A 15,116-nucleotide genomic window follows, 5' to 3' on the forward strand; every position below is an offset into this window, starting at 1 on the left:
TACGTATAAGGTGACGGCAGACACTGGACATCTTCGTGGTAGCCACCACCGACTGGCGCAGTTACGGTAGACACCACACACCGTCCAGGTAACGGCTAACACCGTCTGATGCCACGTGAAGAGAAGAGACCACGTACTAACGTTGCAACGGCAGACAGACACCACCCGCTAGCACAGCAACGGCAGACACCACCCGCTAGCACAGCAGCGGCAGACACCACCCACTAGCACAGCAATGGCAGACACCACCCGCTAGCACAGCAACGGCAGGCATCACCCGCCAGCACAGCAATGGCAGGCACCAGCCGCTAGCACAGCAACGGCAGGCACCACCCGCTAGCATAGCAATGGCATACACCGTCCGCTAGCACAGCAACGGCAGGCACCACCCGCTAGCATAGCAATGGCAGATACCATCCGGTAGCACAGCAACGGCAGACACCACCCGCTAGCATAGCAATGGCAGACACCACCCGGTAGCACAGCAACGGCAGGCACCACCCGCTAGCATAGCAACGACAGGCACCACCCGCTAGCATAGCAATGGCAGACACCATCCGGTAGCACAGCAACGACAGGCACCAGCCGCGAGCAGAGTAATGTCAGACACCACCACCTAGCACAGGAACGACAGGCACTACCTACTGGCCCAGCAACAGCAGATACCACCCACTGACAAAGTGACGGCAGGCACCACCGGCTAGCACAGTAACGGTAGACCCCACTGGCTCAGCAGACACTGTCCGTAGGCGCGCTGACTTGGCGTTTCCTGAGTGTATTTTCTCCCTGCAGTGACATTGGCACTACGGAGTGCTTTAAGATGATCTTCTATCGACACATCTGTTAAACTTTAAGACAAATTTGTCACCTTATTTTAGCTAACCGCACCCAGAGGATGGGATACGTACATATATATATATATATTATATTATATATATATATATATATATAATTTGCCCTCCTAAACCTCTGTTTGGACTCCAAACTCCTTTTCTTCTAACCCCGAGATCGAACCGTACTTGCTCGAGCAGGGCATTGTGCACCCCTTGCAAAAATAGGATTTCGCTCTATATATTCACCTCGTAACTAATGACCAACGTTATGGGCGCAATATGACCTATGCAGTCGGCGGCGCCCCAAAAACCACAATTAACAACAATATAACAAGCACTGTGCACCCAGGGATTGGAGCGCAAATATTGTTCTTCGTGCGCATTATCTCTAAACTGGCGGTAACCTCTTGACATTTTCCGTAGTGTAGCACACGCTTTTGCGATTGGTGTGACACGGCTGTTTCTCGCAGTGGTGCATCAGTCCCTGCCTTGACAGGGCGTCCCTCCCGCAGGACTCCCTCTACTCGTTTGCCTGTGTCGTGCTGACGTGTACCAATGATGACGTCATAGTCCTACACGCAAGCCCTGGAGGCCAAGGAGAAGCTTCTGGGGCTGGCACGCTCAGATGCTGGAGGCTGAACCTCAATCTAGTGAGGACAGCTCTCGTTTGATGACGACTGACCACACCCCGAAAAGTGTTTTTGCTCACACGTTTTATGATGCCGTTTTACTCTACCGCCTGTAATTACCCTTGCACGAATGCCTGGTGTATCTCGGATATATTTAGCAAGTATAGATTGCTTTGGTTTACCACATGGGAGCAGTGTCCAATGGAGCATTGTCAATCTGTCAGTCCATTACGCCGCGCTGTTTCGCCAGTATTGTAGCGAGCCGTTAAAACAATTTGATACACTGCTTTATTATGTTGCTCCAATCGCTGGCAGGAAGTGTTTCCGAAGTCGTGTAAACTGCCTTAGTGTGCCTTCAGTCCACATGCCACCTGTACTCTGCTGTATGGGCGGCCCAACATGACCAACGCAGTCGGCGCGCCCGTTAACGTCCAATAAACAACAACAGTAAGCCCCCGCGCTCCCGCTTGGTGGTGAAGACCGGCCATGTGCCCGCGTTGTAACGCACCAATCACCGCTCGCCATATCGTTGTACAATATTCAGAATTATCGAAGAACGCCTTTCTATTTCGCTGGAACTGCACCATGTCTCACCTATTCTGATGTGCTTGACAAACTCATCATACCAGTGCTCTGCCAAGGCAATGGTTTTCGAGTCGCCCGAAGCTGTCTGGCGTGCTTCTATTTTCGTTGGCTGATCGTCTGCTGTCTATGCTATGCTGTCGAATCGATCAAGCGGCTCCGCGTGCTCGCCAGTCACGCGCCGGCGGGCTGTTGACAGTGTTTATCGAGTCGTTGAAGCTGGCGGTGGAAAGACCAGGACACGCGGCGGAACCACCTGCTGCCTCTGCTCGTCAGCGCTGGTCCCCAAGCGCTGGCCTCGCTGCTCACCTCCGCCGTGGTCCTGTCGCCCCTCTGGAAGCAGGTCAGAGCCCATCACCATCACTGTGTCCCTCTCGAGTCGCTTCACCACCGTACCGCGCAACCTCTCTTGGCGCGCTGAGCTGCCGGACGGCCCATGTACCGTCTGGACATCTGTCGTCGGGTCCCGCTTGACCGTTCCTCGGCCGGCAGCGCTACGTCAGCGCGGACGGCCACATCAGCGAGGAGGACCTGGACTGTGTACTGCTGGAGGTGCAGCGGCTGCAGCCGCCGTTCCTGGGCGGCCGGCGCCTCGTCAGGCGCGACGCCCAGGTGGCAGGTGGGTCCAGCCCTAGGGGCAGCTGAGTCGAGCCCTATTGGCGGGTGAGTCGGGCCCTAGGGGCAGGTGGGTCGAGCCCCATTGGCAGGTGGTCGTACCTTGGTGGCAGGTGGGTCGAGCCCAAGTGGCGGGTGGGCCGAGCCCTAGTTGCGGTTGGGTCGTACCCGGGTGGCGGGTGGGCCGTCACCCTACCACTGCCCTCTGTCCTCTGTTGTCCGCCGAGTGTCGGCTGCGTTCTTCCCGACAGCCGGCCTCGGTGACTGTGACGCTGCAGCCGGGTGCCGTGCTCACCACCCCAGCTCTGGTCCAGACCACTGCGTCATCCGCCACCCTGGAGCCGACGAGACAGAGTCTACTCTTTCTCTCTGTTCCCTTCCCACCATCACCGGACACGCGGGCGGAGATGCGTGAATGCGTGCGTGCGTGCGTGCGTGCGTGCGTGTGCGGGTGACCATGTGTGTGTACCGGCGTGGGTTGAGACCGTCCGGCGTGTCCGCAGGGTACCGGCTGAGCCGCGGCCAGGCTGTCGTCTACGGCACGGCGGCGGCACACCGAGACCCAGCCGTGTTCCCCGCGCCCGACACGTTTGACCCGGAACGTTGGAGGACCAGGTCGGTGGTCTGCAGCTCTTCTGAAGGTCGACTGTGCCCTCTCCCAGTGCCAGTCACCGGGTGCTGCGTGAAGGCCAAGGTTTAGGGGCCGGTCCTTTGACACGCCTTTCATGTGATTGGGCTTAATTGCTTTGAATTTGGCATAGGAGCAATGATTTAACGCAGACCTGTGTTTGGCTACTTGTTTGGCTTTGCATTTCGGTTGGTCACGTACTTTTACATCATTTCCAGCTCACTTCTTCTATCGTGTCATTCCTGCGAAAATTTATGAAGTGGAGTCATTAAGCTGCTTGTGATATGTCTTGCAGTAACAAGAATGACAGAGACAAGCTGTTCTGCTTTGGCGGAGGACCGCGAAACTGCATTGGGGAGAAGATGTACCAGCACATTCTGAAGGTATAGCGTCTATTGTTCTAGACAATTGTCAGCTCTGTTATTTAGATACCCACCAGCTCCGGGACATTTCTTCCCTTCCATATCTCCGGAGCGGACAATGGAATGCTTTTGCCACTTCATGATTAGTTCATTCAATAATTTTCGTGGAAGCGTGCTCTAAAATATATACGTGTTGTCATTATGCGCCCATGATATACGGGAGTAAAGAAGCATGCAAGAAGAAGAAGTTGGAAGTAGAAGTGTGCATTTCGGAAGCCATTTGTAGAGGAGCACTGATTGTTAAGGATAACAGCAGATTCGTCAATAATTATCTTCCAAGATATATTTTTTGGTCTTGCGGATTAAGCGCTTGTTTTCTGGGCTATCCTTGTATAGGACAGAAGCAACTCTAATCATTGCGAGAAGAGTCCAATAGGACCACATTCCTGCTTCGTTTCTTTTTCTGCCGTCGCTTCGTAAATCCTCTGGCGTCGGCACGTGGCTTATACTACACCACTACTTACACTAGTCACACTTATGACGACCACCAGGTAAGGGCGCGCCGGCTTAAATTCTATACCATGTTTCTTGTTCGAATATATATATATATATATATATATATATATATATATATATATATATATATTCGAACAAGAAACATAGTCTAGAATTCAAGCCGGCGCGCCCTTACCTGGTGGTCGTCATAAGTGTGACTAGTGTAAGTAGTGGTGTAATATAAGCCACGTGCCGACGCCAGAGTCCTTGGCTGACGTGAGCCCACAACAGTGTTATACAGGACAGTGCTGCTGCTCACGGCGGGCTGCTATAAATTTCTGATTTCGGGGCGTTATTTGCTTGGAACGACGTCAGGGCAAAGGAGGCGAAGAATGTTGATATTATGTTACGAGCTAAATGGCTACATGACAGTGAAGTGCGGTATTGTGAACGTTGCCTTTCACACAGGTTCTGCCGCACCGTGTTGTAATTTTGCCAAAACTCGAGGCTTTCATATTTCAAATGAGCGTTGGCCAGCCCAATACAGGCCTCCAGTTGGCCACGAAGCTCCGGCGCCCCTCTCCCACTTCGCATGCGCTTTTCACCTCGTGCACGCAGTCCTGCGCTGCGACCACCGATTTTGAAGTGTGGTGTGATGATGTTGGCTGCTGTCATGTTCAGGACCAAACGGACTTTATATCGGCTGAAGTTTCCTAGATTTTCATGCTGCCAGGTTCCCCTTACTCCCCGTGCTTACTGATATAAGCGAGGAAGACATTAAGTGAATAAGAAAAAGAAATCGGTATAATCAGTTGTGCTGAAAACTGCCGACCTTCAATATGCCATGAGGCACGGGTTAAGCGCGGAGATGGCCAATCATTTAGATGTATGATGAGAAGTCACCGCTTCAAGGCGGTGGCGATGGCTATGAGTCTCCGCGAGCACAGTCGTAAAACGTTAAATATTCTCACAATGTTTCTCAGTGATCCCTGGATATCTGTTCAACGAGTACTACCCGTTACAACACGCATCAATTATCTTCAGAACAAGGACTCATGCTTCACATGCATATGTGTATCAGGTGGGACGTTTGGCGGGCGTCATTCCGTGCGCGGTCCTCTCAGCCAGCGTGACGTCCCTCACACAGCCACTCTCATGCGCAACAGGCGTGGTGTCGAGGTGTGGCGCGCGCGCCGCCGCCGCCGTCTGTCCCGCCTTGTGACAGGTGCATGCGCGGCCGTCGGCAGGAGGCGTGCCGCGCGTTCGTGGCCGAGTTCGACTGGCAGCTGCCGGATACGTGGCGGCCGACCTGGAAGCACATGCCGGTGTGCCGTCCCACCAACCTGCCGGAGCTGCGCCTGGCACGCCGGGCCGGCGGCGAGCTCTGGCAGGACGCCAGCTGACCAGCCGGCACACGCAGACACCATGACGGAGGCCGGCCCACGGCGTCCCGTGACGGCCCGGCCCCGTGACGGCCGCAGCACGTCAGCCGATCACCACGCCGACAGCCTGGTGGTGTCGGGCGATGTTGAGCGTCGGTCACAGAAACAACGAAACGTCGGAGGACGCCCGCAGCAAACGCGGCATGCCGGAGTACACCCGCTGCAAGCGCGGTACGTCGGAGGACGCCCGCAGCAAACTCGTTACGTCGGAGGACGCCCGCAGCGAGCTCGGTACGTCGGATGACGCCCGCAGAAAGCACGGTACGTCGGAGGACGCCCGCAGCAAGCTCGGTACGTCGTACAACACTTCGCACCAGTAGCATTGTGATCAGCCTTGGACCACGGTCAAACGCTAGATCCATGAGCGTAACCAACACGGGTCATTTGATTACTCACAAACGGCACTATAGTGCCCTTCAAGTGTTTTCTGAACACGCATTTGGTTCGATTCGCGTTGCCTCACGTTCGGTATAGGAAACGCACGCCGGTATTTAAGGCCGTTAAATTGAATTGCCGTTGAATATGTACTGTTGGCCTTCAAAGCGCTACTGATTTGCCTTTGTATATTCGTGTTAAGTTGCGTAGTTGAGTTAAAATGCCTTCTATTTAAGTTGATATGGGCTCATGTGTGTCTGACTTACTTAGTTTCGCGACCTAACTTAGTTTTAACGGGTGGCTGCAAGACTACGTGTGTGGAGTCTATTGCCATGTGCACGATTCCTCATCGGTCTCATTCCAGTTGCCATAAGTATACGCCGCCACACCTTTCAGCTGCAGTAATATCCAGCGGAGACGCTCACCAGCAGCGAAGCGCACAAAGGCCAGTAGCGGGCCCGGATGACAAATGTATGCTAGTGGTCTCCGCATGACAGATGGTCTATTCACGTGCTGTGCTTGTTTCGTTGTCACAAACTTTTTTGATCTGAGTGGCGAACTATGCAGGCGCTGCTGGACCAGGCCACAAGTGTCTATATGGCTGTGGTTGGGTTCTCATCCGTGCGAGCGCTGTTTCCAATAGACTGGCTGCCATTCCGTCGGTGGCCTGCACACCTTTGCTTTGTGTTGACCGGTGCCGCAGCGCCCTGCGTGTCTGTGCTGGCTGTCTTGTCCTGTGCCGCGATGCCCGAGGTGTCTGCGCCGGCTGTGGTCGGTGCGCGCCGCGCCGCCCTGCCGCCGCCGCCATGATCCGTCCAGTGACCGCCCGAGGGACCGTGACCGGTGTCGGAGCAGCGCCGAGCTCTGGCGAACCGCACGCTCTCGGGGGCGGGACTTCGCCTGCTGCCTGATATGCCTGCAGCTGGCGGGTCGGTACCTGTGCTTGTTCTGCTCGTTGCGTTTTAACTTTGATATTTGACTTTACACTGTAGTTTTGTATTTCTGCTAATGCGTTTTTTATGCGCGGCAGAACACGCTGATGCAGCAGAACACGCTGATGATTCTGATCCGGTAGACGATGTGATCGGCTGTCACGGTACAGTGTGGATTTCTGGCTTAATAGACCCGTTCGGTGTAACTCGAGTATCATATATGATGTGACCAAGGAGGATGTAGACGACGAAACGCTCTCGAAAGTGATTCCATGGTACTCACCTTCTTCCATGCAGCTCCGTGACGTAAATGTCAAATCTCCACAACTGAAAATAGCGTGTCGCCCACACACCCCTCTCCCTTCATCAACAGTGTAGGAAGAATGGGGGAGGGGGTCTGAGTCGAATCAATGCCTAAATGAGACGCAGGATATGTTGTTGCGCATTGTTTCCATGTTCGTCCACGTTCTTCGTAGCTTGTTTTTTATTTGCACTGCAAAGGCCGGCGGCTGGACGCCATTAGTTTAGCAATCCGGGGGCTGGAACCTCGCAGTCTAGAAAACCTCTTTGAATACGTCAATAAATTTAAAGCAAAATCTCACAGACTTCACCAGGAGAAAGGGAGCATATCTCAAAACCACCAAGGTCAGAAATTTAAACTTTGAACAGCACATGTAAAGTTGATGTAAACTCCTGAACCTGAAATGGTATTACGATATCCAAACCATTCGGAAGTTGTCCCACGGAAAACCTTAAGTGTATGTGGGCGAGGGTAGGGATTCTAATGCCTCAAAACTGCTGATTAAAAACATGTACATCTCTTGTAACCCGACGCGCTGTGCAGGATTAGGGTGTAAGGATGATCAGGCCACGACACCGAGAGCGGCTCGGGCCAGCGCGGTGGACAATGTCGGAGCAGCCGTCAACGGACAGGAGCCGAGGACAGCGTGGCCGCCAGGGGGCGGCCAACGCTGTGTCCCAGCGCCGCGGTCCGTGGCTTACGCGCCCGAGTGGCTGTCTGGATACCCTACGCTCGAGTAGAGGGGAGGGGGTCAAGTTGACCGTCGTCGTCGTCTCATCATGGACAACTTATCAATGGTAAGGTCACCACACGTTCAATGCGGTTGACGATGCACTTGGCTGACGGTGCTCCAAAAGAGCAGATGAGAAAAGAATGCGGCCGGAACATCACCCGAGACGACGCCACCAGAAACATCACCATCATAAGATAATTATCAAACAGGAGGAAGTTTTATGTTTCGGAGGCTGTCGCGATCAAAACATTGCCACCGGAAGAAAACAAACGGACGTACCCCTCAGTCACCTTTCACCTTATTAAAGGACGATCAATATCATCAGTGGATGATATATCTTATTATTGAGCGCTTGTTTTACCGCTTGAATCGTATGCTCTTGAAAATGCCAGTCCTCGAATTTTGACTCTGTACAGTAAGATAGCCTTGGACTCTGCACAAGTAAAGAATTGAACTGAACTTGATTACACCTAATTGTTATACCGTGTTGGTCACACCTAACTGTAACATGCAATCATATATTCGTCGCTTGTATGTTGTATGCGTGTACCTTTGAAATTGGAATAAGTAATTCCGAAACATTAGGCCAACCAGTAGATGCCAAACATCAGCGAGTTGCTTTTTAATTTCAATGACGAACAGACGACCGTCACCAGAAAACTAGAGCAAGTGGAGAAAAAGCTGACACGCGCGCGGACATATCATTTTAATATTCTTTCACGGATATGATCCAGCATCTTTATTGCGGGTAGCCGAATGGTATTTCAATTCTCGCGCAGGAGCGACAAAAGTTTTGTTTATTTTTGGCGGTAAATGACCGAACCACTGGGATAGGCCTCGCGGCAGACGCCAGGTATGTTGTTTTTCGTACGTGGGCCCGGCTATTGTTCGCACAACAACTGGGTTATTTCCTTAACGGTCGGAATATAAAGTGAAATTGACATCAGAGCCAGATGTTAATTTACGGAGGCAGGTTTCAGATTGGAGTTGACAAGTTTGTGAGCCCATGGAGTCGAAAAATGAACAACAGACCCATGCCGTTTGGATGATAAGATTTGGTTGGCGACATGGAACTGAACATATATATATATGCTAGGCAGATAGGCATGTGTACTTTATCATACAGTATTGGGTACAACCAATTGTTAGTGAATGTGATTTATTGGACAGCAATAGCATGTGGCAAATTTTGCTACACACAGGATTTTCAAAGCCTGTTGTCCCACACTTGCTGTGCCCTCATTCATGCATTAGTCAGACTAATGGTGAGAATAATGCACCACCTGCATTAGGCAAGCACAGTAGGTAGACAGGTGAACTAGCCTGGCATTGGATTGTGTGATTGGGTGCGGAGTCCACCTTTGGATGGCTGTGCATTGCAAGTAATTGCTGACAATGGGGGAGCTGAAGGAGTGTCTGTGCAGGTTGCAGTTCCATTAGAATGCATTTTGGAAATGTTAAACAAGGTCAAAAGTGTTTGAAACAAGTGAAAAGCCCATCAAGCTCATCATTTATTGGGAAAATGATTGTGTTATCATTGTGAACACCTGTTGACATAGTGCTCTGTGATTGAGGTAACAACATTTGGCATAGTGTGGGTAGATATCTGGTGCTCAGATATAAAACCTAGAATATTTCACTGATGACCATGATCAGAACATTCTGAGCATTTTAATTACAAAATATCATCAAGACTTGCTTGGCTATTTGTGTTTCAAGCAACTTTTGGCAGTTACCATAGTGCCCTGTATGGGATGTTCAGATATGGAAGCTTGAGTGATGATTTATCCTGGCATCTTGGTATCTGCAGACCTTGGGATCTAATTTGAAACATTTTGTGTCCTTGATGCACTCAAGGTTTTTTAATCTATTTTTTGCTGACCCTTTTACTTTAGCACCATTGGAAACAACAGATGTTTTCATTATATATGCACACATACACACACACACACACACACACATATATATATATATATATATATATATATATATATATATATATCAATCACACCTCAAAACTTTGATGTGTCCTTTGCCTTCTGATATATTGAAAGTCCTAAGTTTCAGCAGAGGAACTCACAAGAGAGAAATAGTTGTTGTGCTAACTCAGTGTCAGGACTCACTTCAACTCGGTGTGTGTTCGAACACTGAAAGGGATGTATTTTGCTGGCAACTTTCTTAATGCAGCTCATATGAGGGTCAAGACTGATCATGCCCATCCACATGTTACGTTTCACATTTTTGGACATCGTGAACCCTCCTCTTGAAACACACTAGTTGTACCGGGCAGTCACCGTGCCGCCTCCCATGGTTATGTTGTGTTAACACGCGCTCGGGTGGGGGGGTCAAATTGCCCCCCCTGAAGTTTTTTCCAGAATGGTTTCTGAACGGCGGGGCATAGCCGCGCCAAATTTTGCGTAGCTGTAGACAATTGAATAGCAGATCATTTGGTGTCAAACATTTTGATGTACCTTGTAAGGTCGCTGACCTATGGCAGGTCAAAGTCAGGCCGTGGTTTCGGCGAAGTCAGTTTCTGGGGAATCATTCAAGCTAGTGCAACAACGGAATGTTAGACGAAGCTATACATCTCTGAGATACTTTCTTAGGCAACACAAACACTGAATGAGCAAATTGCGTTGACCTAAGGTCAGGCATGAAGGTCAGACCAAGGTCAAAACCATCCTGTTTTATTACTATAGGGCTTACCGTATGGGATAGTTTCTGGTGCTCATTTCGAATTTATTGGTAGCAGGAGCCGCATTATACATCTTCCACCGACCCTTAGAGGTCAGAATAGGTCATCGGCATAAAGTGACCCAGTTCAGCGTTTTGTTTTCAGAAACATACTGTCCCGCGTAATCTTTGTCGCTTATTGAAATGCAAAACTCGGAACAGTCTCGTATGATTTTGGTCCTCGTGACCTTCAAAAGGTTAAACAAGGTCAATGACCTTAAATGAGCACATGACCTTCTGCTTAGAAATAGTTATTTAGGTTCTGGGGCACTTTGGAAGCCACCGCGGAATTGGACCTTTTTTGACCTTATTTGACTCGAAGGTCATGCCCTAGGAACCTCAAAGCTTGACCTAAGCGTGTTGAGTGACCAGTTCAACACACCCTGAAAATGTGGTGTCTCTAGCTTTCTTGGTTTCCGAGATATCAACGGGGTCAAATTGACTCCCACCCGAGCGAAGGGTATCTAGCCGGCCACCCGGGCGCGTGTGAAGATGATACAGTAGTATTAGCCTTATTCCTCGGAGAAAAACCAGGAGAAGGGAGATATAGTTGGATTAATATTTCGGCAACATGCCTTTATCGAAACAATAGCTGAAGTGAATTCAGATTCCAATTGCAATTGTGTTTGAATTCATTTAAGCTATTGTTTCGATGCAGGCATGTTGCCAAAATATCAACCCAAGTTTATCTCCATTTCCCTGGTTTTTCTCCGGGGAATAAGGCTAATACTACTGTCTTATCTATGTGAATAATGTTCCTCACTAATGCACTGTACAACTTCTGTAATGTTGAGTTAAGCATTGCATCCCCAAAAGGTAAAGTCTGCTTGCCTCTCATTGACCTGAAGGTCCAAAAGAGATATAGTTTGTGTTCCTTGTATAGAGAGAAAGCTAGGAGCATCTGGCTTCAAGGTTTTAATGCGTTTTGAAAGATTCTAGCACGATTTGCAACCACGCATAAGCGTGACACTAGTGTCCAAATGCCGCTCCCTCCCTCCCTTGTTGCGCTTCTGTTACCCTCCATCAATCCGCCCCCCCCCGCCCATGTGTAACATAATTTATGGACGGCCCCTTACCAACTGGTGGCACCATGCCATAATTGCTGTTCATAATTGTTATGTCCAAAGGTAATGTTAAAAACATTGATAGCGGCCTATGGGTGCAGAATGGCAGCAGTCACCAGTCTGTAAAGCGGTAGTAATACTGTGTCATTCAACATAAAGAAATGACCTATTCATAAACGATGTTGCCTCCACCTCCACCCCTCGCCATTCTGATAAGGCTCTGCTGCCATTGCTCAAAGGCGAAGTTTTTGTTAGGTAGGCATCTTTTTTAAACAAGTCATTATTACCTGGAAACCAACCAACCTGGAAACCACTTAACTGCTGGCCGAATTTGCCACAGCCCGTTGGTCATAAAGTTCGATCTGCGGAATCCCTCCCCTTTTACTTATGTTAGCGCTGCTTTGTGCCACAAAGTGCCGTCTCAAGAATCTGTAATCTACTCAGTGTCCATACTGGCCATGCTTTGGGGTTTCGCAATACACTCAGCAGCTCAGGATATGTGGTGTCGACTTGCTTACAGCCTGAGAAGAAGAGCGGTCACCGCGGGAAATCGAACCCCTTTTTGTTTCGCGGACGTACCGCTTAGCCACTGCCCTGCCGGAACCCTACAGCCACTGGACTTCCGGAACCCTGTAGCCACTTGATCACCGGAACCCTATAACCACTTGATCAACGGAACCCTGTAACCACTAGATGATCGGTACCCTATAGCCATTGCACTACAGGAGACCCATAGCCACCGCACTATCAAATTCCTTGCGCCCCCTGCACTGCCGGAACCCTATAGCCACTGCATTACCGGAACCGTATAGCCACCGCATTACCGGAACCCTATAGCCACTGCACTACCGCAACCCTTTAGCCACTGGACCACCGGAAGCCTAAGCCACCGGATCACCGGAACCTTGTAGCCACTGGATCACCGGAACCCTGTAGCCACTGTACTACCGGAACCCTATAGCCACTACACTACCGAAGCCCTTTAGCCACTGCACTACCGGAACCCTATAGCCACTGCACAAGCGGAACGCTGTAGCCACTGCACTGTCGGAACCTTATAGCCACTGCACTACTGAAACCCTGCAACCACTGCAATACCGGAACCCTAAAGCCACTGCACTACCTGGAGCCTGTAGCCACTGCACTACCCGAACCTTATGCCCATGTTTTCCATATTAGTCATTCGGGACATGCGGAGGAATGTGTTCGCTTACTGAAAGGGCTGCAAAATATTGATTTCGACCAATCTAAGTCACTTTTCTCTGCATGTGGTCTGGAGGCTAATATTTGCAGTGGATGCCATTAAGAAGCGGTCCGGTGGGAGACGGCGAATTTAAAGAGAATGTTCTACATTTGAAGATGTTGAGACATCAGACATGAATAAATAAGCTCACTTATAACCACTAGTATGTTTGTTAAGAGGGAAAGACCTCTGGACAGCACAATTCTCTGTTTAGTGAATAAGTTCCTCAATGCGTCATGGTTTCATAACGTAATCGTGCCTTGCACAACATTCATTGATAGCCAGTTGACGGCGGATGTAGCTGGAAATTGCGCTCGCGAACGCCAGACATGAACGCCTCGATTACTATATTTTTCTTGGCCTTGATCGCCGCGTGACATATGGAATGGCAAGATTTGAGTGACATTATGATCTCTTGAAGCCAAGAAGCCAAGAAGTTTGGAGTACTCTCCCCGAGATACCTTACCCAATTTTCGCGCGCGTGTAGCTCAGAAATTAGAAGGGCTAGGTATCAAAAAGGCAGGATTGTGAACAGCACAAAAAGGTCTTCAAGATGACTTTTTCAGTCCAAAACCCCATCTAAATGCGGAACACTCCTTTTATGCAGAATCGTCAGTAAGTGAGCTTGGATAACGACAACGGTTCCGCTTCTGATGTGGACGTCCGTGGCAACGCTGCTGCGTCAAGTCTCGCGCAAGCTTGAGAGCTCCTGATGGTTGTAGAAGCCAGGCCTTCTGAGGACTGAGCGAAGCTGCTCTGCATGGCGTAGTGCAGCGGTTTGCAGCTGAAGTCACCACAGGGGTAGACCTACTGCACTTGGAGTCAAAGATGCCGCCCTCTCCATTTCTGGAGAGGTTCAACGCTTATCCTAAGTACATGCAAATAAACGAGGTACGAGTCGCGTCCCCCCTCCCCCATGTCCTGCGAGAACCGGTCGTCACTGGTATGCAGTGTAATCTTTCGCGACGGGGCGCCGGTGAAGTAAGCGGACCTGTATCTTACATCTCGGCGTTTGCACGCGGTGACACCTATCGACATACTCAAAGACGTTTTCGCGTTGAGGGAAACCTGTGTACCCACTCTTCGAAATTTCGCACCGATTATGTGAGGTCTTTTTCACTGGTTCAGCGTGCACGGCATTCTTCATTGGTTGAAGAACACCAGGAACGTAAGTGAACGAGGTTGTCGGGTCTTCGATATATGGCACAATTTTAGTTCACAACGTGTTTTCGACATTGGATCATAATGCCCGTGCCGATGCACAACCTCGGGCGCTTCTTGGCGTGGCTGAAGCCGCCCCAGGGGTCGCACACAACGTGACGTCCCGCGACATGAAGGAGCCGAGACCAAGCCCCCTCAGCGGAGGGTGAGGTTGGCATCGTGTCCACGTGATGCGGGAAGTGTAGCTGACCGTGGTTCGAAATGGGGTTTGGAATCAATATGGATTAGCAGGGGGCGGGGGGAGAGCATGTTCTGGAGAAAGGGAAGGAAGAGCGTATATTGGTCTCACGGTATCACACGTGTTGGATCTTACATCTTTCGCGTGACGGGTCCAGCATTTTGGGGCCGATAGGACCCGCGACATAGATTGGATGCGTGTCATTGGGCCACTTAGTCCACTGTGGTCTAATTTGTAGACACGAGCATAGGGGTCGTAATGGCCAACTGGTCAGCAGAAGCGGCGCAGCAAGGGGGCAGAGCGGGGAATTGCTTTTCTTGTGGTATGCAGCTGCAGAAGTGTTTTTATCCCCCCGCCCCACCAATTCTTTGGGAGGCCCTTTTGGCCCAAATAAAGACCTTGTGGCTGCTTGAGTACCGCAGCTTGTCGCAGGGCACCGTAGCTACTCGTAAAATACCAAAATTTATATAAGGAAGGCCGCCATAATTGAGCTAGAAGGTACTAAATAAGGCTCAGAAGAGCCTTTCCTACATCAAGAGGCCCGTTTCCTGGATTATGAGGTCACCTTTATGAACACGGTGTCCAGTGGTAACAGGAGAGCCTGTTCTAGGGCAGCAAGACCCTTTGCTGGAAAATTAGAAGGCCCTTTTTCTGGATTTTCAACTACCGCCATATATTATTTACTGGGATATAATACATATGGCAGTTTTAGGAGGCACGTGCCTTCAGTACTCCTCAACCTTGAATACG

General features: G+C 50.3%; 1 protein-coding gene across 1 annotated transcript in view; it reads left to right on the top strand.

Moving 5' to 3' along the window:
- The window catches only part of LOC119111662 (putative cytochrome P450 120), a 21,750-nt gene extending 15,844 nt beyond the window's left edge, over positions 1-5,906 (top strand). Inside the window, exons 11-16 of the mRNA XM_037235470.1 lie at positions 2,283-2,387; positions 2,537-2,663; positions 3,163-3,274; positions 3,583-3,670; positions 5,392-5,509; positions 5,626-5,906. Of these exons, the coding sequence (XP_037091365.1) occupies positions 2,283-2,387; positions 2,537-2,663; positions 3,163-3,274; positions 3,583-3,670; positions 5,392-5,509; positions 5,626-5,906 (831 nt within the window). The remainder of the gene's footprint in view (positions 1-2,282; positions 2,388-2,536; positions 2,664-3,162; positions 3,275-3,582; positions 3,671-5,391; positions 5,510-5,625) is intronic.
- Positions 5,907-15,116: the final 9,210 nt, after the last annotated feature.

The sequence above is a fragment of the Pollicipes pollicipes genome, unplaced genomic scaffold (genome assembly GCF_011947565.3).
Source record: "Pollicipes pollicipes isolate AB1234 unplaced genomic scaffold, Ppol_2.1 Scaffold_7261;HRSCAF=8764_pilon_pilon_pilon, whole genome shotgun sequence".
Taxonomy (NCBI): domain Eukaryota; kingdom Metazoa; phylum Arthropoda; class Thecostraca; order Pollicipedomorpha; family Pollicipedidae; genus Pollicipes; species Pollicipes pollicipes.